At 39.5% G+C, this 26,084-nt stretch overlaps 1 protein-coding gene across 3 annotated transcripts in view; it reads right to left on the bottom strand.

The window, feature by feature from the left end:
• Positions 1-26,084, bottom strand: part of Csde1 (cold shock domain containing E1) — a 41,069-nt gene that overhangs the window by 1,549 nt on the left and 13,436 nt on the right. Inside the window, exons 3-20 of one of the 3 annotated variants that reach the window (XM_051165944.1) lie at positions 22,964-23,110; positions 20,279-20,477; positions 18,971-19,080; positions 18,480-18,572; positions 17,772-17,869; positions 15,360-15,441; positions 14,770-14,898; positions 14,529-14,654; positions 13,624-13,836; positions 11,367-11,507; positions 11,113-11,281; positions 8,659-8,762; positions 7,768-7,943; positions 7,054-7,166; positions 4,916-5,035; positions 1,996-2,174; positions 1,135-1,298; positions 139-271 (exon numbers count right to left, since the gene is read on the bottom strand). In XM_051165944.1, coding sequence (XP_051021901.1) covers positions 139-271; positions 1,135-1,298; positions 1,996-2,174; positions 4,916-5,035; positions 7,054-7,166; positions 7,768-7,943; positions 8,659-8,762; positions 11,113-11,281; positions 11,367-11,507; positions 13,624-13,836; positions 14,529-14,654; positions 14,770-14,898; positions 15,360-15,441; positions 17,772-17,869; positions 18,480-18,572; positions 18,971-19,080; positions 20,279-20,477; positions 22,964-23,101 — 2,487 coding nt within the window. In that variant the 5' untranslated portion in view covers positions 23,102-23,110. The remainder of the gene's footprint in view (positions 1-138; positions 272-1,134; positions 1,299-1,995; positions 2,175-4,915; positions 5,036-7,053; positions 7,167-7,767; positions 7,944-8,658; positions 8,763-11,112; positions 11,282-11,366; positions 11,508-13,623; positions 13,837-14,528; positions 14,655-14,769; positions 14,899-15,359; positions 15,442-17,771; positions 17,870-18,479; positions 18,573-18,970; positions 19,081-20,278; positions 20,478-22,963; positions 23,111-26,084) is intronic. The other 2 variants (XM_051165945.1, XM_051165946.1) reach the window with 2 other exon arrangements.

Raw genomic sequence — 26,084 nt, 5'->3', positions numbered from 1 at the left:
ACAGAAAGCATCCACTCAGGGTCTGAATCAATGTTTTAGAAGACCAAAGTAGTGACAAGCAATCTTTGCTGCACTACGTTCTTTTAAGTTCAAATAAGATTATCAGCTGGCCTCACTGAAACCCCGGCGGAGTCCTACCATTGAGTTATCTGGGCCCCTCGGTTGACGAAGAACCATTAGACGAGGAGCACTGGCGTCGTCCAGGCTGATATTCTTCAAGCGGTTGACCAAGCGATCAGGGCGAGGAGCTGCAACAGCTTTGGGGCCTTCACTGTGGGAGTGAAAGTGAGAGGAGACAACAGTCTGACAAGATGACGAGCAGCTGGTAGGCTTCCTGCCCAAATGACTCACTTTTAATGAGGGGGACTCTTGCCTCACCCTAGCTAGCTAGACAAGACAGACAAGTCTGTTTATATATACTTTTCCCAGCTCAGAGTTTCAACTGGATAGGGAGCTGTGAAGAATCTAGACTTATCTGTAGAGAAGCTAATTCCACAGACACAGAAGTAAGGTAACATGTGGAAAAAAACAGAAACAAACAAAAAAACTAAATTTCAAAAACTCAAATATGAACAAGCAGTTATAGATTCCTATTTATTAAGTGAACAATGTTGAGTTAAAAACCTAATAGCATTAAGTCAGAATGACATTTAATCAGCACAAGGTCTAGAAGTGACTTGACAGAAAAGGGTGCAATACAGTCAAGGCTACACACAGAGACCCTGTCTCGAAAAACAAAAAACAAAAACAAAAGCAAAAAAGAACAAGGATCAACCTTTTAGTATTTAAGATCTGCACACAGTACTAGCACATCACAGTACCCAAGTACTTCTCAGGTCAGGGTTATGAGACTCAAAGTCAGACAATAAATACTAGAGGTACAAAAGCAGATATGGTAGCACATGGCAGCAAGCTCAAGGCAAGTTATGGGTATAAAACTGAGACCTCTCAAACAAACCAAGGACTAGCAATAAAGGACAAAAGTAGAAAGAGGTAGAAGTGGAAACTAGTACCTAATAAACCCAAACAGACAAGGGTGGAAAAGGAAAGAAATCTGGCAAAGCACAGAATACACAAAATAGGGGAATGAACTCAGGGCACTTACTAATCCAACCAAAATAAATACAAACTCACCAGACTCGCCAAACATTACAGGCACTACACTTCCCAGTGCGCTGATTCAGAATCACTGAGAATTCCACCTCATCTCCTGCCTGCAGCTCAATGCCATCCTGAACTTCTTTCACATGGAAAAAGAGCTTCTTGCTGTCTCCTACTTCATAGTTAATAAAGCCAAACTGGGAAAAGGAAACACACACAAAACCAAAATTTAAAATGGAGAAGACACACCACAGAAAGGAAAAACACTTCATCTTGAAAGATAATGCTAACCCTAATTAGAAAGGACTTATAAACATGGCATTAATACCGATGAGCTAAATTCAGCTGGGTGTACGGGTAAAACTCATCAGCAAAATTACACCTGTGAAATGACTGCCATTCATTTTATTTTAAGCACGACTAAGAGACAGTCCCCACTGAGTGATAGTAATTATGACTGCTCTTCCTGAGGTCCTGAGTTCAATTCCCAGCAACCACATGGTGGCTCACAACTATCTATATTGAGATCAGGTGTATACACACACACACACACACACACACACACACACACACAGAGAGAGAGAGCGAGAGAGCGCGCATTTATATATGTAAAAATAAATACATAAATCTAAAAAAAAAAAAAAAACCCGACAAAAAACAAAACTATATAATATAAAAGTATATGTACACAAATAAAATAATTAAAAACAAATAAAACAAAACCACTGAGTCAGGTACGGAGTACTCAGTACTCAGGAGGGTGAATCTCAGCCAAGGTAAAGCAACACAGTGTATGAAACACTGTCTTTAAAAAAAAAGTCACATAAACATTAGATGAGTTTCCTTTGCTAAAACAGAGGAGAGAATGCAGACAGAGACATAGCACTTAATTACCTGATCTTTCACACACTCCACAGTGGCCCTACGAAGGGGTGTGATGTTGTAGGCCATAGTTTGTGCATTTTGGCCAAGCACACACAACTGGAACTTGACACTCTCCCCTTTCTGTAGGCAATCCCCTTTGTTGGCCATCCCAACTATGCCAAATGGATACACTTCTCCTTTCATATCCCCTGTAAGCGAAATGGGACACGGTCTAAGTATACACAATAAAAATGCATTGTCACCTTTATTTTAACTCAAAAAAAGCTCTGCCTTAAAACTTAACAAGAGTTATGATGACGATGATGATGTTGTTTTGTGGAGACAAGGTGTCTCTATGTAACAGTCCTGGCTGTCTTAAAGACTCACTTTGTAGACCAGCCTGCTCTCAAACTTAGAGGAGACCCACCTGCCTCTGCCTCCCAAGTGCTGGCTCTTTACAGGATAAAAGATTAATATGGTGGCACACACCTTTAATCCCAGTACTCAGGAGGCAGAGGCAGGTGGATTGCTGTGAGTTAAAGGCCAGCCAGGTCTACAAAGTGAGTCCAGGATAGTCAGGGCTGTTACACAGACAAACCCTGTCTCTAAAAACCAAAATAAAAACAAAAACAAAACAGATTAATATGAAAGCAAAGAATGAAACAAAACCAAAGTCTAACAGCTCAAGTGACTTCTAAAAATCATTATCAACCAACCAATCAAAAATAAATGACCAGGTGGCAAACTAATGCAGATAACTCTGTCACCCCAGAATTCTTTGTTAGGACCAAGGTTCCTTTCTCCTCTCCTCTGCTCTACCCTCCAAACCCCATTCTACACTGTAACAAGAAAAGGTGACCAATGAAAGAGATAAGTAATAAGTAACTTGCTCATTGGCTCAGCATTCAGAAAAGTCAATGAATTAGTAAACTTTAGAGCTGAAAATGCTTAGTAAACCACCTCAAGCATAGGGGTAAGACTTTTTCATTTTTTAAGCACCTCAAATATGCAGACACAAATATTTGAAATAATTTCACTAATTTCTGAAGAGGTGTAGCCATCATTCATTAAACACTTCTATGATTCATAATTTTCATAACTTTTCTGAGGGATACTACCATCTTTTTAAAGGATTTAGAAACTGAGCTAATATATAATAATTTGTCTAAGCTTATACAGCCAAACCTACAAGTTATACTCATGTACCCAAATAACAAATGTGCATGCAAGCAAGCAGGAAAATGTGATGTGCAGTTAGTCCCAGAAGGGTTTTCCTGGCTTTGGACTAGTTCTACAGCAGTGTTGAAGAAGAGTAAATAGACGGGGCCAAGTGAGCAGTGGCTCTGGAAAAAGGAATGTTATAGCAACATTTTAAAAAAAAAAATGACAACAAAGCCGAGTGGTGGTGGCGCACACCTTTAATCCCAGCACTTGGGAGGCAGAGCAGGCGGATCAATGTGAGTTTGAGGCCAGCCTGGTCTACAAAGCAAGTCCAGGACAGTCAAGGCTACACAGAAAAACCCTGTCTTGAAAAAAACAAAAACAAAACAACAAAAAAAGATGGGGGGGGGGGGGTGGATTTTGGGGCTGGAGAGATGGCTCAGAGGTTAAGAGCACTGACTGCTCTTCCTGAGGTCCTGAGTTCAATTCTCAGCAACCACATGGTGGCTCACAGCCATCTATGAGATCTGATGCCCTCTGCTGGCCTTTAGGTGTACACGCAGATAGAGCACTGTATATGTATTAATAACTCAATCTTTAAAAAAAAAAAAAAAAAGGACAACGAGCAGGGCTTGGTGGGACACACCTTTAGTCCCAGCACTCAAAAGTCAGGCAGATCAATGTGAGTTCAAGGCCAGCCTGGTCTAACAAAGCAATTCCAGGACAGTCAGGGCTACACAGAGAAACCCTGCCTCGAAATACCCCGCCCCCTCCCCCAGCCCACAAAAAAAAAAAAGAAAAAAGACAACAGATGGCACAAATTAAAGTTAGTACCCACACAGCCTTTGTTATGACAGGGGCTCTGCCATCAAGAGCATAAGTGGGTCATGAAGGCAACTCCTACTTGAAGAGTTGTAACAGGGAGGAGAGAGCAACAGTGGGGTTTTATGTAAAACAATTTCTAAGAACCACATGTGGTAAAGTGCTGCTTATCAAGGCTTTCTTTCTATAAATAAACTGTTCTCCCCTACCTTACACTCTTTCTGACTTCAGGCGATATGTCTGGATGAAATGTTTCACCTACCCTACTATCATTTAAACTCTGCTAACCTAATTATCAAGCATTCTCTACTATTTTTATTACACTCGTTTGATGTACACTTATCAAATAAAGTTGGCCTTTCTGAGAAAAAAATAAATACGAGAACTCTGCTTGAAGATGGGGAGAATATTACAGAAGTAACGAGCAGAGCCGAGCTCTGACGGGTCACTAAATGCTAAGAACAGCCTACTTCGGGACATGAAATAAGTACTCATGAAATTGAATGTTTACTAATATAAACGACTAATGGATTTTTACTATTACCACTCAACAGTAAACATTCAGCATAGTAGTCCTTTGCTCAGTTTAATCCAGGCTGACCTCATCTTCAAGGAGTATAAAAATAAAATCTAAAGCCCAACATGGTGGTGCACGCCTTTAATCCCAGCATTCTCGGAGGCAGAGAAAGGCAGACTGCAGTGAGTTCAAGGCCAGACTGGTCTACAAAGTGAGTCCAGGACAGCCAGGGCTACACAGAGAAACCCTGTCTGGAGAAACAAGAACCAAAACCAAAAGAAAAAAACCTAGAACAAAAATAAGATCTAAGCATGGGAAGAAAGGGAGTTCCCTTTAAATTCATCTTCCTAAGAAACCTGAAGGCAAATGCAAGGAATCCCAGTTAGGTTAAGCCCTTGTGAGATGCTGATCAGAAGGCACAGCAGTCTCAGTGTGTTGCGGTGTGCTTACCCTCCTCCACAATCTCAATCATTCCTTGGTATTCAATCTGTGTTGGATCAACACCTCTCAGAGGTCGAATGACTTTACCAGAGTAGATGGTGGGATTAGCTTCCTCAGTAATGCCATTCACTACAAAACAAATACGCACAATTTTCACTTAGTAATGTCCAACTCTAATAATCAAAGCAAAAAATACAAGTCCAATGTGCACACAAGGTGAATGCTTCTTGTTTAGATTTTCAAGGGTTTTTATTTGTAATTACATGTGTCGTTGCAGTGACTGCAGGATCCACGATCCTGTAAGAGGTACCCAGATCTCCTGGAGCTTGTTAACAGGGGAGGGGCTACCAGCTGCCTGAGGCAGGAGCTGGGACCTTTAGGAGAACATTCATTACTGTGTATGCAGCTTTTACCAGTGTATCATCTCTCCGTCCCCTGTTTCCTTTTCCCCTCCTCACACACATATCCACAATGATCTTACTATGCAGCTCAGGCTGGCTTAGAAATCAGCTTTCTTACTGCTGAGATTACAGGTGTGGACCACCTTAGAGACAAGCAATCTGAAGCCAGTTCTATTTCTTGAATAATTACTTGACCATAAATGCTTCTAAGATGGCATTAAAGATGCCTGAGTTTGGTAAATAACTCAATTTGTTTGGTATAATAAATACTCCTATTTAGCAGGGCAATGGTGGCACATGCCTTTAATCTCAGCACTTGGGAGGCAGAGACAGGCAGATAGATGTCTGTGAGTTTCAGGCGAGTCCAGTCTATAAAGTGAGTTCAGGACAGCCAGTGCTATACAGAGTCCTGCCTTGAAAAACAAAACAAAAAACCCAAATACTCCTATTTAAATACGGTCTTCTGAGCCTGGTGTGGTGGCAGGAGGCAGAGGCAGAGGATCTCAGGGACTTCCAGACAGCCGGGGACCAACAGTGAAAACCTGCCTCAACAGATGGACAGACAGGTGTTTTTTTTTTCTTGTCTTCCTTCCTCCCTTCCTTTCAAAGATTTATTCTATGTGCACTGGTGTTTTGCATCACTTGTATTTTCCACCCCACAAAAATAAGCATAAAAGACCAGACTTTGTCTGGGTTCTTCCCTCTATCTCTAGTGCATCAAACACATCGTGTACTGAAGTATTTGTGGCGTCAAAATGATGGTCTTAGTTGTCCTATCTCTAGGTCTCACTGTCTGGAGGAATTTAGACGAAAAAAGCCGAGAGCAAGCTGTAGGCTGTGTAAAACTAGAAGATGTCTGAGCTGTACTTGACAAAGTGCTAGGCCCTGAGCTCCACCCCCAACACAGAGGGTCAACCCCCTAAACAGAGACTCTCAACAAGAAGATTATCTTCATTCTTCATACTTAAGAGTCTACCAGGAAATGTCTATTTCCCTAACTCCATTAAGATGCATTTATATATAGAATGTGTAATAAACGTCTGGGATTAAAAAAAAAAAAGCAGGAAGGCGACACAAGATAATAAGAGAAATCCTGTCTCAAAAAACTAAAAACTGAAAAACAAACAAAAAAACCCCACATTTACTACAATTTCACCAAAACACATTAACTCTCATCCCACCCCAGAATCAAATGCAAGGCAGGCATGGTAGTGTACACACTTGGGAGGTAGTGCCAGTGAGTCTCCCTGAGCTTGAGGTCAGCCTGCTCTACAAGGCCAGTTCCAAGACAGCCAAGGTTACATAGTGAGATCCTGTCTTAACGAACCCCATGTCCCCCAAACTTAAAATGCCCCACGCCCTCTCCAGCTTGCTCTACAGGATTTCTCTGTATAGCCTTGGCTGTCCTGGACTCCTTTTGTAGACCAGGCTGGCCATGCACTTACAGAGATCCATCGGCCTTTGCCTCCTAAGTGCTGGGATTAAAAGCAGGGCCATCACGCAGGGCTGCTATCTCTTACATGTGACCCAAATTATGAAAATTTGCTGTAACAAGACTGTCATAACCATAATTTCAGAAATCCTAGGTAGGGCCAAGAACATAGATCTCTGACAAACAGCAAAGCTACACTGCTGATCTGTACCTGAGAGTTAATGTTACAGAACACGGCCTTAGCCTCCTCCCCCACTCTAACTACTATCTTCCAATCAAGGCACAGGATGAACAGGAATCACAGAGTTCATTACCTGAGTGAGTTTTGTTTACTTTCTCAGCACTGACTTTATTGCCTTTGCCTTTAGACAAGCTGTATTCAACCATGTCTCCCAGTTCCAGGCTATCAACATCACCAGAGAACTCACTAAGGGAAAGGAGAATAAAGTGACATTAAAATAAGCCACCACCAGTAACATCCATAGTAGCATGTAGCCTTTTCTCCCTCATCATTCACGGCAAGTCTACTTATAGTGGGATACTGTTTTAAGGTACTGATTCAGTAAGTCCTTAAAAAACAAAACAAGAAACAAAACCAACAACCTATTAAATAAGGTACCGCTGTGTCTAGCTTCAAGATAATGAAATGAAGAAAAAAAAGTCAATTCATTTGATGAAAATAACATATATAAGTGCAGAACCTGGATCAAAACTATCTGGTTCTCGTTCAAACACCACACACTATCTATATGCTCTTATTGTATGCATCAAATCATATGACTTTATCTAGATTTACAACAAAACAGTATTCTTTATTGAAAAAGAATTATGAAAAGGCAGGAAAACACATTTCTGTGTTTATGGCAGGTGACGGAACTTTTGCATTCATCTTGCCGTAAGTACAAATAGTAAAACTGGGTCTCAAAACCAGTAATTACCAAAAAGTATCAACCTATACTAAATTTCCCGAAACTCTAATGCAAAAGAATATGGTATGAATAGTAGGCTGCACAGAAGGCATTCCTTACCTATAATGGAAAAATATCTCCTTATCATGATTCGCTGTTTCAATAAATCCAAAATTATCTTTCAGAGTTGCCACATAACCCAAGAGCCTTTTGGAGTTAGAATTACGACCTAAAAGTCTCACACAAGTTGCAATCTGCTGTCCAGGCCTCTGTTTGTCACTAATACTAAATTCAACCTACAAAAAATGAGGATGATCATTAGTATCATTGTCACTTCTGTGCCGCGCTCTGTAACTCTTAAGAACCAGATCCCCAAAACTCCTAGACCATGCTTCTCACTCCATCTCTTTTATAATTACTTGGATAAAAAAAATTTTTTTACAGAGAAGCACTTAATGTTTCAATTCATAAATCATTTTAGGTTTTGCCCCTCAATGTGTACTCTTCGGTATAATTTTATACTGGATCTATTTCTTAAGTACTTTTAGATTTCTTGTGGATGCGCTTAACTATCTATTGACTGCTAAAATTACAGGTGTATCCACATCTGTCTCTAAAAATAGCTTATACATAAAAACCTATTATTCAGTATGTTTTAAGAAGCTCACAAGGCCCTGTTTTAATTATATACTTAACCTTTCAAATGCAAAAATACCTCATCCAAACTTGACAAAATTTAAACCATCCTTTAGAGTTTGTGATCAAGATGACAGCCTTTTTAAAAAAGATATATTTATTATTATGTATACAGTGCTCTGCCTCCATGTGCACTTGCAGTCCAGAAGAGGGCGTCAAATCACATTACAGATGGTTGTGAGCCACCATGTGGTTCCTGGGACTTGAACTCAGGACCTCTGGAAGAGCAGTAAGTGCTCTTAACCTCTCTGAGCCATCTCTCTGCCCCAAGATGACAACCTTCAACCTTTCTTCAAGTAAGCAGAATGGTCTTGCCTTATCTCCTATTTGAGGAGAAGTAGATCCTTCCACATCCTTGGCTTGAAAAGCAATAGTCAGTTTCACCCCACAGTCATCATAAGCAATAATGCCATCTTCTGCTTCCTAAAGAAAACATAAAATTAAATATCCTCAAGAACACTAACAAATGGTAACAGAAAAGGGAAGAAATAACTATAGTACTGAGGAATCCTTAACCCAAAGAATTGGCAAAGCCACCGGAATTTATTCCAGGACTCAATAAATAATAAAGATAAAAATACATGAATAAAAGGTATGCCTGCCTTCACTCACAGCTGCCTCAATCCACTATCACTGAGCCTTTCAGTTTTACTAGAAACTAAGCTGAGTACGTAATGTCCAGCCAAGAGGAATTTTTGTGCATCATGAAGCTTAGCCTAAAGTAGCAACTAAAATATCCTCCTCACTGTCCCACAGCACTTTAGTATTTGGTTATTATTATCAATAGCTGAGAAATTAACTAAGTTTTAAAACTAGTACAACTCAAGTGGTGGTGGCACACACCTTTAGCCCCAACACTTAGGAGATAGAGGCAGGCGGATCATTGTGAGTTCGAGGCTAGCCTGGTCTGCAAAGCGAGTTCAGGACAGCCAAGATAACACAGAGAAACCCTGTCTTGAAAACAGCACAGACATCTAGCACAAATCAAAGTCCTTAACAGGCCACAGCGTACTAGCGTTGCTACGACATCACTTCCAAGTTTCTGCATGCACACGCTTCCCACACAGCCACACAGCGAGTGACGCCACTACACCAGTCAGCACACCACCCACATCCTGTGGTTAACATCGTCTCTGTGGGAACAGTGTCCACATCATTAATCTGTCTTTTTTCCTACACTTTACATTTCACTGCTACTACATTATCAAAATCAGTTCACTTGTCTTCTTCGCAATTCACATACTTTATGATTATTTACGCATTAATTTATTAAACATAAGCAATTTACTAGACAGGCAATTTGTATTAGCAAAACTATCTCCATGGTTACTGGGAAGTCTTACAGTTAAATAAGCCCAATCAGAGTACAAAACCAGTACTATTGTCCCTTGGTGGTTATTTTTAAAGTTTTGTTTTCTAGTAATTCTCTCATGTACCTTAAAATTGACTACTCCATTTAGTTATGCTAATACCTGATATAATTTCCCAACTGAAATCTTCAAACGCCCAACAAAAACCTCAGTTCATTATTGCTCTTCTACGTCAACCAGAAGCAAAGCCCGCCCTCTTTAAACAAGTCACTTGCTGTTCTCTAAAGAAATTCTCTCTGCCCCCACTTGCTTATCTATACCTCTTTTCTGTCAGAAATGTCCCTTTCTATCACTACATATTAAATGTCAAAACCTTAATGGAACCATTCCAGACCTTCCCAAGTTATTAATTTTGCCAGAGCACTCTCACAAATTTGTTTTGTGTGTTTGGGAGGAGGTAAGTTGCTGAGGATTTGATTCAGGCCCCTGTGACAAACACTATTGTTTCTTAACAACCCAAACACCTTTGAGGCTACAGAAAACCTTATATCCTATAGTAATCATTCTGTAAAAGCGCACCACCCCCCCCCCCCCCGTTCGTCCATCCGTCTCTCTGTTTTTCAAGACAGGGTTTCTCTGTGTAGCCTTGGCTATCCTGGACTAAGTTTGTAGACCAGGCTGGCCTTGAACTCACAGTGCTCCGCCTGCCTCTGCATCCCAAGTGCTGGGATTAAAGGCGTGCGCCACCACCTCCTACCTCCTGACTGCAAATCTCTTAATTTAAGACTTTTGCAGAGTCAACAGGCCTTTCTTTCCTTTCCGTTTTCTTTTCTTTTTCTTTCTTTTTTTTTTTTTTTTTTTGGAAGACAGGGTTTCTCTGTGTAGCCTTAGCTGGCCTTGAACTCAAATCAATACTATCCGCCTGCCTCTGCCTCCCGAGTACTGGGATTAAAGGCATGTGCCACGATGCCTGGCTAGCAGGCTTTTCAATAAATCAAAGTATATATGTGTGAATGCAGTATAACCAATTTGGAAAACTTTAATCTCCTTAAAGGTAAGGGCTTTTGTTAAGTGGTTCTCAAATGAGGCAGTTTTGCCTCTTAAGTTTTGTTTGGCAATTCCTAGAGCTATTTTTGTTGCCATACTGCGAAGAAGCAAGGACACTGGCTAACCCTTGCTAAAACATCACTTGCAAAATGTCAAAGATGAAGAAGAAATGTTACTATTACAGATACTAGAAAAACCAAGCTTGTCTGAATGCTCTACATGGCTAAGAATGACTCTTCATCTTCCTCCACCTTACAAGCCCAGGCCAGCATGGCTGCTGTGTAGAGAGAGGACTTTTTTTTTTTTTAAAGAGAGAGGACTTTTAAAAAGGAGACTAACTTGCATTTTTGTGGACTACAACTGTTTGTAAGCAAATATAAAAGTCATACAAACCATCAGGATCCCACAACACTTGCCTTGTCTTTGCCTTTATTTGGGCTTGTGGTTTTAGGATTGGAAAAAGTGGCTTCTTTTTCTATAGTGCCCAGAAAGCGATGGTCTGAATGGGAATGGAATGAAACCGTGCCCTTGGGAAGTTTTTTAATCCTAATAGCATGATTTCTTTGGGCAGAGAGCATATCCTACGAATAAAACAAAATTAACTTTAAAGTTACAAAGGAAAGAGCAGAAAACCACCCCTGACCACGGACTCCAACAGCTACTCACAGGAACCACAGTAAACTCTACTTCATCTGCAATGTGGAGCTGGTTCCCATCTAGAATTTCACTGAAGTGGAAGAACATTCGAGCATCACGATCCACACACTTGATGAAACCAAAACCATCTCTCATGGCAGCAATCACACCCTGGATGAAACACAAATGACATTTTACTATATGTCCAGTTTGTGTAAAAAAAAAAAAAAAAAAGTTCACAATCAACCAAGTTACATTTATTAAGATTTTGTTCAAAAAAAAAAAAACAAAAAAAACAAAAAAAAAAAACCAATATGAATACTATATATTCACTTTAGGACTTTTCTACACTACCCCACCCCCACCCCCTGCCCCATATACAAACTGATTTCAACACAGGATTTTTAAAAATACTATCTTCTTCTTCTTCTTTTTTTTTTTTTTTAAAACAAACCCCAAGTCCAATCCGGGCTTCACACCTACTCTCTGGCCTTCAGCCTTCAAAATATTATTTTAACCCCAGTAATTTTGAAAATTTCCAAATGTCACTCCTTGGCAAATATACATTACAGAAGGCTAATGAATGTAACCACACATACATAAGAATTTCAACTATTTCCTGACATATTTCATGAATAAATGACAAACGCAATACTATACTATTACTTCACAACCTTATGTGAATGTAAACATAGGAAAGACTTCAGATGTAAAGACCAAATTACTATTTTGTTTCTTCCTCATATTTTCTTTTATCCTATGAAAATAAAAGTTTTGTCAGATCATTGTATCCATACTACCAAGAACATGCAAGGCACTAACAGATGGATTTTTATCTGTCAACGAAATACACATTGCTTATTTACTAGAGAGATGGGTAACTGGTTTTGAATATGACCTGATATTTTGACATTTAATCCTTGTCAAAATCTTTCATTTCCCTCTCCAAGACAGGCTATCTCCTCTATAGACCAGGCTGCCCTTGAACTGACAGAGATCCACTACCCTCCGCCTCCAGAGTATTGGGATTAAAGGTGTGTGCCACCACCTGGGAAACCTTGATGGTAACTAGGATATATACTTTGTGCCATAAAGCAAAAAAGAGACTCTGTCTGAGAACTTGAAAGTGGGCTTGTTTTTTGTTTTGGTGGAGGACCCAGGCAGCTCACAACCACTGGTAACTCTAATTCCAGGGGATCCGATGGCCTCTCCTGGCCTCTGTGGGTAGCAGGTACATATAAAATACATACATGAAAGCAAAATTTTCATGCTCATAAAACACATTAAAAGAAGAAGAGGAGTTAAGAGCCAGGGCGTGGTGGTACATACCCAGCACTTGGAAGACAGAGGCAGATGTATCGATCGCTTTGAGTTCGAAGCCAGCCTGGTCTACAAAGTGAGTCTAGGACAGCCAAGGCCACACAGAGAAACCTGCCTCGAAAAATCTAGTAGACAAAGATTTCTGACTACAGAGAAACCCTGCCTCAACAAACAAACGTAACATGTTATCCATTTTCACTGTCGACACTGAAGACATGCTACAAATAGTATGGCACAAACAACACTAAATACAGACTACATCTGAGAAGTCAGTCTACAGGACAAATTTGGGGACCAAGTTAGGCACACACCATTCCCAGAACATAAACTCATTAAAAGCAAATCAAAACAAAAAAAAACCTATTATAAAAGAGATGAGACCTATTTAGTTTAACGTACTGTTTATTAAACATCACAGAGGAAATACTAAGAAAATTCTTGATGTCTTATTCACCACATTACATTTTTTATATGTATTTCCAAGATAACTAAGACAGAGATGTTAAGTCCAGAGTAATTTAAAAAATGCATGATTCTTAGCTACATCGGTGTCTTCCCAAAGACAGTCTTCCCCAAGAAATCTCCTCTAACAACTTGTAGGAGTTGGCCTCCCCTTCCATCAGGTGTATACTGGAGCTTGAACACAGGGTATCAGGCTCAGGAACAAGCACCTTTACTCACTAAAGCATAGTACCCAGCTAACAGTGCAAACCATAATCCATCACTGAACTAAATATAAAAATTGATAATTCGGGCTGGAGAGATGGCTCAGCAGTTAAGAGCACTGTCTGCTCTTCCAGAGGCCCTGAGTCAATTCCCAGCAACCACATGGTGGCTCACAACCATCTACACTACAATCTGATGCCCTCTTCTGGCCTGCAGGTGTACATGCAGATAAAGCACTCATACATAAAATAAAATCTTAGGAGAAAAAAAAAAAAAAGAATCGATAATACTAAACACTTACCATCTCTCTGGCTTCGTTGGTGAACTGAAATGTATTTGATAGAACCTCTATGTTGGTTGCTCGTTCCAATTTATCACGACGGTCTGTTGAAATATTAAACCTAACATGGTCACCTTCCAGCAGGGTCACTTTGGATTTTGTGTCTTTGTCTCCAAAGGGAAGCTCTTTAGGAATCACAAAGTCAACTTTGATTCGTCCTGGCAATGGGTCATTCTGATGAGAAGGAAAAACGATTTTAGCTGGAGATTTCTCATCCTTTTTAGCTCTAAGTCAAACAAGAAGAACACACAGTAAATAGCTTTTATAATATAGTTCCTGAATGGAAGAAAGTGCTGACAATATAAACCCAATATGAAAGCTTGTGATCTAAGATTCTAAAAAATAAAAAAAAAAAAATCAAACACTGCAGTTAAGACTGCAGTATGATACCAAGAAATGTGAAGGAAAAGCATTTTTAGCCCTTTATATCTCACATTTACACAGCAATGACACCTCTCACCCAACCTCTCCAACAAACTAACACATGGTAAGAGAGAAAATGGAGAAGCAAATATAATAAAGATCTTCCCCAATTAAGATGACACTTCTTTTGATCTTTTCTTTATCATTAGGCAAAAACCAAATAAGCAAAAAACATACCGATCAGTACACCATTCATTAGTTTCTCTTTTCTTTCTGCAGTACTGGGGACCTTGTACATGCTGGATCAGCCCTCTGCCACTGAAGCATACCCTGAGTGCCTATTTAGTTTTTTTCCCCCCATTTATTTTTTTAATACCTGTTAGAAGACACATTCCACTACAACAATTCTATTAATCAAACAGACTATAATTTTTAGTATATCATACCATCATACTGTACTACTGCCTGGTAAGGAGGAGGCTCTTCTGATAAAGACAACTTACCTGGTTTTTACTGGGTACTTTTGGGATAACTTTGGTTACAGTTCCTTCAAAATGTTCAATGCTGATATCTTCAAAAATGACTGTTCCTTGAGGCAATAGTCTGACATCTGTTGCAACTTCTTTACCCTAAATCAAGAGGTTGGAATGGGCCGGGTCACATAAATATATGTGTTTCTTGAATATATAATCCACTATTAATCTTAAAAGGGCAATGACTAAGTTAGCGAGTGAGCCATCTTACATTTCTGTCCTTGATTGTGAATTCCACGTCGTCTCCAGGCTGCAGGGTTTCTAGGTCACCTTTGAATTCACTGTAGTGAAAGAATATCTCTTTTACAACATCGCCTCTTTCAATAAAGCCAAACGCCTCCTAAAACAAAAACATACAAACAAAAACACAAATACAAGACCGTTAATTACCAATCAATATACAAAATTACAACTGAAAAAAAAGTTAGCAAGCTTTATCTTACAATTATAATATAACCCAACAGTACAACTTGGTAAAGTCTACCTTACCAAGATTTAATCTACAGAACTAGCAATCAGATGGGCGTGGTAGCGCATGCCTTTAATCCCAGCACTCAGGCTGCTGTGAGTTCGAGGCCAGCCTGGTCTACAAAGTGAGTCCAGGACAGCCAAGGCTACACAGAGAAACTCTGTCTTGAAAAATGGAAAAAGACAAAAACAAAACAAAACAATAACCAACAATCAAGGAATTTTATGAAACTTAGTTTAAGTTAATAAGGAAATAGTCTTAAACAGAAGACAGGAAAACTAAGTGGTTTTGGTTTGTAGTACAAAGCTTAACAACGGTTCAAGATCAATTACCTTCATGGCACAAACTACTCCTTGACAGCGAGCTTGTTTCTTTTTCAATAGCATAATGTTACGAGCACTTACAGCACCAGTGCTGGAGAAGAAAAGAGAGATCAAGGTTAAATTCTTTGGGTTGGTTAGAAACTATTGTGTCTAAAAACACACCTTTAAGCCCAGCACTTGGGAGGCAGAGGCAGAGGCAGGCAGATCTCTGTGACTTCTAGGCCAGGCTGGTCTACAGAGAGCATTTTAGGACAACCAAGGCTACACAGACAAGCCCTGTCTAGAAAGAAAAACAAAAAACAAAACCAACCAACCAACCAACAAACAAACCCTCAGCCAATTCTTTCATTACTAAGAACGAAGAACAAATGTAAGGTTTATGACACCTGCCTCTCCTCTATGGAGTAGGTGATGAAGCTCTGCTCAAATCCCTCATCTTTCTAAACTTAAAACTCCTAAGTGGAGGGGACTGATTTCCCCCCATGAATTTGTGAAAGACTTAAAAACAAAACAAAACAAAAAAACACAAACTTTTACTTGGGTACATGATGTGCTACTCTACAATTCTAACAGAAGAACTAAAATATAGATAAAACTGAACAGCATTAACGGTGGAAAACTCGAGTTTTACAGCAGGGTAATTATTACAAGTTACTAAGTAAGGACTCAGTAAGAATAAAAAGTTTATTATTAGTAGGCACTAAATTTAGTAGCTATGACTTTTTTTTTTTTTTTTTAAACAGGGCTTTTCTGTGTAGCCCTGTCTCTCCTGGAGCTCATTCTGTACACTAGGCTGGCTTTAATTAAACTCATAGAGATCAGCCTGTGTCTGCTGAGATTAAAGGCCTGCACCACAACCACCAGCTGAGACAACCCTTCTTATTCCTGTCATCCAAGAGACAGGAGACTTTGCCATGCTTTTGAAAATGATATTCACCCTATTCGTGAACTAAAAACCCTTGAAATATCACATGTTGCTATAATAAATTCAAATTTATTTCAAAGACAGTGAAAACTATGTAAGACGTAACATTATTGCTGGGGTCAATGCTGTGAGAGAAGACCAGCTATCTAAAATCAGACAAATAACTGAAGCAATGTTCTTTTGAGGGCTAAGAACCAAGTGAAGGATCTGGAGAAATCACTCAACCCTTGTTGCTCTTTAAGAACACAGGATCAATACCTAGCACCCATGTTGGGTGTGGCTCATAACGATCTGTAAACGCCAGTTCCAGGGGATATGATGCCCTCTTTGGGCTTCTGTATGCACATAGTGCATATACACACAGGCACACACAAACAAAACAAATATGTATGAGGCAGAAAAGCTGGTCCATGCCTTTAACCCCAGCACTAAGACAGAGGCAGGCAGATCTCTCTGAGTTGGAGGCCAGCCTGGTCTACATACTGAGCTCCAGAACAAACAGGGCTACATGGAGACTCTGTCTCAAAAAAATTAAAATTAGAAAGTATCAGATTAAAAAAAAAAAAGTCTTTTGGCATAGATAAGAAATTATTAAATGTGAAATAAAGCTTTCCTGGCACCTTTCTCAAGCTCACCTTATCTAGTTCTGGTTTTCTACTTCACATTCAATAAGACTCTTGGTCTAAATTAATATATAATCCCATAATCGAATTTCATTGTCTAGCATTCCAACAGCTATAATTCATATACTGCTCAACTGTTCCTTTTTAGTCAATCTACTCCTTAAGGCAGGCCAGAAAAACAGTGCCTGGATTCTGACCCTCTTAATGTAATTTGTTTTCATGTCCAAATTCTAGGCTAATGCTTTACACAGTAAGGCATCACTCCTAGCCCAGAGCACACCTACTCTCCAAGAGCCTGCTATTTCTAGCACTCACATAACTTTAATCTTACTCCAGTTCTGTCAAGGATCCTGTAATAAAGCTCATCATCTGCCTACAGCCCAATCAACATAGCTAACTCAAACTTTCAGCCATTATCCAAAACATCTGATACTTCCTTCTCTGACCATAGTGTTCTCATTTCTTATCTGACTTCCCACTGTACTCTCAAAATCAACCTTAAGTATTGGTCCTTCTTTAAAATCTTCGCTGAATAGGCGATTCCCTGAATTAATCGCCACCTTTATATTCTGATATCTGGTTACAGAATATTCAGAGACCTTTAAGGCTTCATCTACGGAACAAAAATATTCCAGAGCCATGAAAAGTATCCAGACTTGCTGGTTAGGTGTTTAAATCATTTCGGATTTCTCCTTCCCCGCCCTTTCTTTTAGTATTTGAAACAGAATCTAAGGCAGCACAGCCTGGTCTACAACTCCTGAGCCTTTCCAAGTGTTAGGACCACCAGGAGGAAGCACAACTGGCTCTCAGTTCAAATTTTTTAATAACCAAAAAAGCATCAGTTAGGTTAGGAAACCACTGAAGAGAACTTACTGTTTATTGTTATCAATTACAAAGTTAATTTTATCTCCAGTTTCCAGCTGAACATTGCCTTCCACGTCTTCAGAGGTGTAAGTGAGATAGAACACTTCCTGTGAATTAACAGGCTATTATTACTATCTCGGCAGGATGCACATTCACTGTACACTGTGATTTACTTAAATACTTCTTACACTGGCATTTAAAGCCAAAGTTCTTAAAGTTATATGCAGTATAACAAGTGTCTTATTCATAAACACACTTCCCCCTCCATGGTGCTGATGACTTCTTTGAGTCCACAGCTGAGCAGCAATCCAAGTTCAAAAAGCTTACACACGTGGAAGCATTTGCCCAGAGACTGTAGTTACATTTCAAAAAAAGACAATTTTTACATAAGGCATTCCAAATAAAAACCTGGAGTTAGTGCTTAAAGGGAACCAGAAATAAATCCCCCCTCCCCACAACCCACCAAAAAAGTGATTTAAAGGAGCATTTTACCTTAATGTTCTAACTAAGGTCACACTTGGGCAAGCTAACACACTTGGAAGTCCTATGGATTTTTTCTTTAAAAATAATTTTATTATGCTGCACTTGAAGCCTCTTAAAACCAAATTTAAAAATGATTTTAGCAACTAGCTTACGTTTTCTACTTTGAATTTTAAAGTACGCTTATAGATCACATGATGGATCAGGCAAAGGTTTAAGAAAAATACACAAGTTTACCCCATTACGTTCGTAGCATACACTCCCTGTTGGACTCTGACCCGGGGCAGCTGGAGATTTACTCTCTAAGTTGTGAGGAACAGCGCACACAACCTACCAGTCAAAAAAAAAAAAATTTCCATTGCTAATCATTTCAGGAGCGGCACTGTGCAATATAAACTGAGTTCTAATATCCTCTACACTACACACAGGGATGCATTTCAATGTGATCCACAAGAGGATGTCATGCTGCCAAGTTTCAAACTTACAGTATGTAAACTGACTGTAAGCAAAGACTTAGGGTTGCACGTAAAACCCAAATTCAGTCTCGACCACGTTTTTATTTCAGGTCAGGAAATGCCAGTGCTTCTGATCTAATTTTAAAAGTTATTTTTATATACTAGAGCTCTCTTCGTGCAAACTGAGGAGGCAGGGGACAATCTTCCTTTTCTAATGTGAAAAATATGCAAATATGGGGCCCTAAGGCAATACAAAATATCAAAGTCACTAACTTGTCCATTCATTCGTTCTTCAGGATGTATTTCTGGTTTTATCTTCACCAATTTAACAGCAATAGGTTTCCCAGTCCGCCGATCAGACGATACCTCAAATTCAACATCATCTAAAATAAAGAACGTGTTGTGTTTGTTGGACTAATGCTTGGAAACTGGCATCTTGCGTCTGCATTCTACTTTCAGGTAATATTTGAGTTGCCTTAAACCAGTGGTTCTCAAAAGTGCAGTTCCTAGGCCAGAAGCATCAACGTTACCTGGGAGCTTAGGAGACCATGCAAATTCTTGAGCCTTACTGCAGACCTAGGTAAAGACAAAGCCTGGGGAATCAAGTACAGCAATGTGTGTTTTCAGAAAGCCTTCCAAACGACTCTGATACACAAGAGCACTTCAGAGTCACTTCTATAGACTGAGAAAGCTATATATCAAGTCCTAGTGTTCATGGTATTTATATACATTAAAAAGAAAATAATAGCCTGTAATCCCAGCACTCGAGAGGCAGAGGCAGACAGATCTTTGTGAGTTCAGGGTCAGCTTGGTCTACAAAGAGTCCAAGAGAGTCAAGGACACACAAAGAAACCCTGTCTTGAAAAAACAAAAACAAAACCCTAAAAAACCAACCCCCTGCCCCAAAAAAAGAAAGCAAAAAGAAAGAGAGGTAATACAAGATTTTATATATAGTATTTGGAAAACTTAACTTCTCATCTATAAAATGAGAATAATTTCTAACGTACAAGATTGCCAAAATGGTTAAATAGTGCTAAACATGACCCTCCAGCATGTGGTACAACAAATACTCGTGTTAGCTACTGTTGTAAGTTCATTTTCAAGTATTTTTTATGTGCATGAGAGTTTTGTCTGCATGTCGGTCTGTCTGTCTGTCTGTCTGTGACATCTTGTGTCTGGTGTCCACAAAGGTCAGAAGAAGCCATCAGATTCCCTGCACCTGAGTATGAACAGAGGTGTGGGTGCTGGGAACTAGACTCAGGATCTATGCACGAGCACCAAGTATTTAACTGCTGTGGTACCTTTCTAGCCTCGGAATTTTTGTTGGTTTTGCTTTTTAAAAGACAAACCTTCTAAGTTCATTCCTTTAAATCTTCCAAGTATCTAAAGTAAAATACTCAAATATATCTTTTTACTAGTTAAGTCTTTCAGATCTCAAAAAAAACCACCACCACAGGAAGCATTAGGATACATGTTTCAGTAGTTAGCATAACTAAAATGTTCGTCTTTTCTGGCTTGTAACACTCTTTCAAGAACAAGTAGATACTCAGTAGGGAGCTCAAAGGTGAGCTGACAGATTACCTCCTACTTTTAAATCCTGGAGGTTGCCATTATATTGTGAACAGTGGAAGAAAAGTCTAGCTTGCCGCTCTGAGCACTGAATGAACCCGTAAGAGGTCAGCAGTTTTTCCACAACCCCCGTCTCACGCAGCGCTGCTGAAGTACCATTGGGGTACCCATTGTGTCCATTGTTGTGGAGAAGGTTTGGATCAAAGCTCATCTATTTTAAAAAGAAAAAAAGAGCCTCAATATATACAGTTCTGTCTACAATTTGCACAGCAAACTTTGCAAAAATTAACAAATCTTTGTTATAGAAAGGCAAAGGAAATAAAGCTAAAATAGATAAAAAGTCAACTTATAGACTTTTACTACTGAAATAGTATTTCAGAAGAAACTATTATATAATTGCTGTCCCTTAGGGAAGGCTTTTCACTTACAAAACCAAACAATTTCTACAGCTTAATACTAAGATAAAGAACTACATTAGTGAAAATTCTTAACATTAACTTTAAATTACTAAAACAATTTCAGAACCAAAGTAATTAATATAAGAACTAGTAACCTAGAATTACCAGTTGAGGAACTATTTTAATACTATTTGGTAACCATGCAGGTTTAATTCATAAAGTTAGTAGAGATTAACACAATAAAATAAACTTTCTATTCAATACTTAATTCAGATTTTTTTTTTTTTTTTTTGGTTTTTCGAGACAGGGTTTCTCTGTGTAGCCTTGGCCATCCTGGACTCACTTTGTAGACCAGGCTGGCTTTGAACTCACAGCGATCCGCCTGCCTCTGCCTCCCGAGTGCTGGGATTAAAGGCGTGCGCCACCACGCCCGGCTCTTAATTCAGATTTTTAAAACATGGCACAATACATGTTCAAGCTTGAAAAGAATAATTAAAAAAAAAAAAAGCAAAGAAGAAAAGAATAATTGAAATGTTTGGTTAAGTCCTAAAAGCATTCAAGATCTTTTCCTTGCTAAGAAAAGACTGACTTTTCTTTTTTTTAATATTTATTTATTATGTATACAGTATTCTGCCTGCATGCCAGAAGAGGGCACCAGATCTCATTATAGATGGTTATGCGCCACCATGTGGTTGCTGAGAATTGAATTCAGGACCTTTGGAAGAGCAGGCACCGTTCTTAACCTCTCAGCCATCTCTCCAGCCCAACACTGACATCTCTAGATAATATCTGTTTCTACGATGAGGTCTAAGATCTAATAAGGCAAAAGAAACATGCTTCAGTGAAAAAGGAGCTACTAAAATACAATATAGTAGAATCTGTTTACGTCAAATACTATTACCTTGGGTATTTAATAAATCATAAAAGTAAATACCTTTGTAAATTTTTAAAAAGCATAAATTGGAGAAAGCACCCAAGTCTTACATTTACTTTTAAAAAGTACCTTTCACTGAAGTTATGACATAAGTATTTCCATTTACATGAAATGCTGGGCAATTATTTGAAGGATATACCTTCACTGGCCAATATTCCCCCCATGCACCCACCCCCGCACCTTGGTTTAGTTTTGACACGGAGTTTCTCCCTCCCTCCCTATCTATTTATTATTATGTATACAGTGCTGTGCCTGCATGTTCACCTGCAGGCAAGAAGAGAGCATCAGATCACATTATAGATGGTTGTGAACAACCATGTGGTTGCTGGGGATTAAACTCAGGACCTCTGGAAGAGCAGTAGGTGTTCTTAACTTCTGAGCCATCTCTCCAGCCCCCCACAGGGTTTCTTTGTAGACCAGGCTAGCCTCTAACTCAGAGATCTGCCTACCTCTGCCTGAATGGTGGGATTACAGGCATGTGCCACCACACCCAGCACCAATATTCTTTTTTATGTGTCTGCATCTATGGCTGTGTACCTCATACTGCGTACTGTCCATAAAGGACAAGCACTGGATCCCCTGGAACCAGAGTCAAAAACAAGTTGTGAGCTGCCATGTGGGGCACTAGGTCCTTTAGAAGAGCAGCCAGCACTCTTAACCACTGAGCCATCTGTCCAGCCCCGAGGGCATACATACTCCTGAAAAATAAACAGTTAAGCAGATGGTGTTGGAACATGCCTTTAATCTCAGCATTCCAGAGGCAGGGGCAGGGGGAAATCTCTGAGACCTCCATGATAGCCAGGGCAACACAAAGAAACCGAGTCTCAAAAGACAAAATTAAAAAATAAAAAAAGATTAAAGTTAAAATAATACATAGGATGCTCAAAGTATGCAAATCAAACCATACCTGTTAGTTATTAAGTTCTATTTCCTTTATATTAGCCACTGTTTTGAAGTATATTAATTTTCAAAGGAGTTCAAGAAAAATAATATACTATGCCCATTTTGCCAAGGAGGAAAGAACCATTTGCCAAAACTCCACTGGTAGACAACTCAAACCAAGGAGGTCTGCCTCCAATCATGGGCTTCCCAGTTCTCTGACTAAAGCCACTTGGCAGTAAGAATCAGCTTCACTGGAGATAAGGATCTGAAATCCTATCGTCCACTTCCAACAAGACCTAGGCAAGCAATGCCTCACTCTTAGACATTCTTTGAGCAGCAAGACCCGAAAGTTATCTTTCAAAATTCAAGGTCAAAGAAATGATTAGGAAGTTATAAATTGAGCCTTTAGGCACTTTCAACCAGCCATGCTTACTTAACACAACACAATCCAAGACAAACTCCATCACTCCTTCCCTGACTTACAGATCTCTGATATGTGGGGGTCCTCTTTTGTTTTTTTGTCCAGGATGAGGTAGAAGATGAAGGTAAAGGTAAAGAAAGTGAAGGAGGGGCTGCAGGAGTGGGCTGAGGATCTGATGACAAGGTAAACATGTTCTCCATGTCAAACAGCTGTGGCAACATAGCAGAATGTTTATTAAGTGTGATCAGCAAATAAGGGTCAAACTGGAAAGTATTCTCAGATACATTAAACAATCATCCTGTGTTGTAAGTAATTTTATAAATAGCATAATAACTCTAGTGGCAGCCAGGCTATGCTGGTACATACTTTTAATCCCAGCTCTCTGGAGGCAGAGGCAGGTGGATCACTGAGTTAGAGGCTAGCCTAGTCTACAAAACAAGTTCCTCAACAGCCAGAGCAACACAGAGGAGCCCTGCCTTGAAAAACAAGAGAACTTAAGTGGCTAGAAGGAGACCACCGAGCCAAGTTTCTTCTCAGTGTGCAAACAGTTTAAACAAAATCTCTTCTCAATTATAGTCTAATGGGAAATAGAATACTGCAGTTACATTTTTGCCTGCGATAAAAATTAGTGTATTTATAGCTCAAGATCTCACTAAGCTGCATATCAGATACACTTCTCATCCAACTCAAATGTACTTGAGAATTAAAGTACAAAACTCACTAGGTTGACAGTGAAATCCTATTTACTTACTCACTTGCTCTCAGTATACTACAGTTTAAATATACCCAGTAGAATGGCCCTACCCAGTTAGTTGCCTACCTCAACTCCACAGCACAGGCACTTTCTGAAGAGAGATACTTATATGGAAGGCAAGGTAAGTACAAGCAAAGTACATGGGAATTGATACTTCTATTCCCAAGACTAACTATTCAACTTCATTATGAAAGAAATGATTATTTAATGAGGATCTAATGAGTATGCCAGACTTATGTTAGCAACAATAAAACATACTACATATAAAATGTCCCAGAGATAAACAATTCACAATAGAATTAAATCTTTTTTTTAAAGGCAGGGGAAAAAAAAAAAAAAAAAAACCAGGAAGATACAAGGAAGTAAGATGAAAAAAGGATAATAATAAAACAAAACCAAGGGGGCTAAGCAGTGGTGGTACATGCCTTTAATCCCAGCACTTGGGAGCAGAGGCAGGTGAATCTCTAAATTTGAGGCCAGCTTGGTCTACAGAACAAGTGCCAGGACAGCCAAAGCTATACAAAAATTCCCCCACAAACAAAACAAGTATACAGACCATACTTATCTAGGGAAGATGACATGAATGTGTACTAACAGGTAGCCTAATTCCACAAGACTGTGTGTTTTTACTTTATGTTCATTTGCTAGCACTCTTTCCAAGGCGACCAAAGTAAAACTATGCAATCCATAAATACAGTTCCATAGGACCACTATTCTAGGCTACTGACTTAGATCAGTAACTTTAAAGTCCTATTTCTTTTTTCAAGACAGGGTCTCTCTGTGTTATATCTTTGGCTGTCCTGGACTCACTTTATAGACCAGGCTGGCCTCGAACTCACAGCGATCCACCTGCCTCTGCCTCCCGAGTGCTGGGATTAAAGGCGTGTGCAACCATGCCCTGTCCTAAAGTCCTATTTATTTTTCCTTTTGTTTTTTAAGACAGGGTTTCTCTTTGTAGCCTTGGCTACTCTGTACTTGCTTTCTAGACCAGGCTGGCCTCAAATTCAGAGATATCCCCTGCCTCTGCCTCCTGTGTGCTGGGATTAAAGGCATGCGCCACCACCGCCTGCCAATCCACCTCCAAATCTCCTTGACCCATTCGGTCTCTTTTCTGCAGCCTCTCACTACTTTATAGACTGTTTTATCCCTCATAGGGAAAGCCAAACACTACTACTCAAGTTTACTGTTTTTAATGTTTTAAACTAGAGTCTCATTATGTAGCTCTAGTTGGCTTGTACTGTGTAGACCAGTTAAACTTGAAGTAGCAATCTTTGTGCCTCAGCATTACGAGTGGTAAGAGCACAACTTTGAGAAGGTTTAATTAACATTTTTCAAAGAATTCCTAATAATTTGGGTAAAGTATAGTTTTATGTAATTACAACTTATTTCTTCAACACTGCCAAAACCCTTTCCTAGCACTTTGAAAGCAGAGGCGGAGGATCTAAGTTCAAGGCCAAACTGCTCTACATAGCTACCTGTAGCGTGAGCACAAGAGGACAGATAGCACAGTAATAAACAAAACAGAATAATCAATAAAAACCACAGAAGAAAGTCAATACATAAAATAAAGCGCTCGGAAATAATAAACACTAAAGGGGACGGGGAGGTGACAATATCTAGATTTGAAATCAACTTTACAAAACCTTCAATTTTTATATGTGCAAAGTTCTATACTCATCTAAAGAAAATATATGGTGACCTTCGTGCAGTATTAAAAAATTTAAGTAAGTTTGTAGAATTAAATTACCGGAATATGATGTTCTTTGAAAACTGAGCTTTGTTTAGTTAAATCCCTGCAGTCAAATAACGGTGGGTGACAGCAGTGTAGATGCTCACTTGTTCACCACTGAAAGGTTCGACAACAAACGAACCTATCAATGAATTAATTTTGAAAACACTGAGAAAAACCCTGAGCTCGGACGGTGGTGGCACATGCCTATAACCCCAGCACCTGGGGAGAAAAACTTACTTGGCTCTTGTGTTTGAGGCCAACCTGGTCTACAAAGCAAGTCCAGGACAGCCAGAGATACACAAGAGAAACCTAGTCTTGAAAAACCAAAGTGAACTAAACAAAGACCAAAACAAAACTCTGAGAGAGCTAATACATTCATATACTTTCATAGCAGTAAACTAATGTGCACTTTCTGAGACCCACTTTGGTTGCATTCATCAAAATGGGGAGACAGGGTTGGGCCACAGCCCATCATACTGTCCTACAGAGGTCCCATGCTTAGCTCTGACACAGCTATCAGAAAGGATATGTAAGTCAAACATGGTGGCGCACACCTTTAATCTCAGCACTAAGAGGCAGAGGGAGTCCAGCCTGGCCTATGTAGCAGGGTTCCAGGTCAAACAGGGCTACCTATCTATAAGGAAGGAGAAAAGCTACACAGGGCAAGGTGTGCTGATACATGACTGTGATCTCAGTG

This window comes from Acomys russatus, chromosome 23 (assembly GCF_903995435.1).
Source record: "Acomys russatus chromosome 23, mAcoRus1.1, whole genome shotgun sequence".
Taxonomy (NCBI): Eukaryota; Metazoa; Chordata; class Mammalia; order Rodentia; family Muridae; genus Acomys; species Acomys russatus.
The sequence above is the reverse complement of the archived record's forward strand: the minus strand, read 5'-3'. Positions and strand labels throughout refer to the sequence as shown.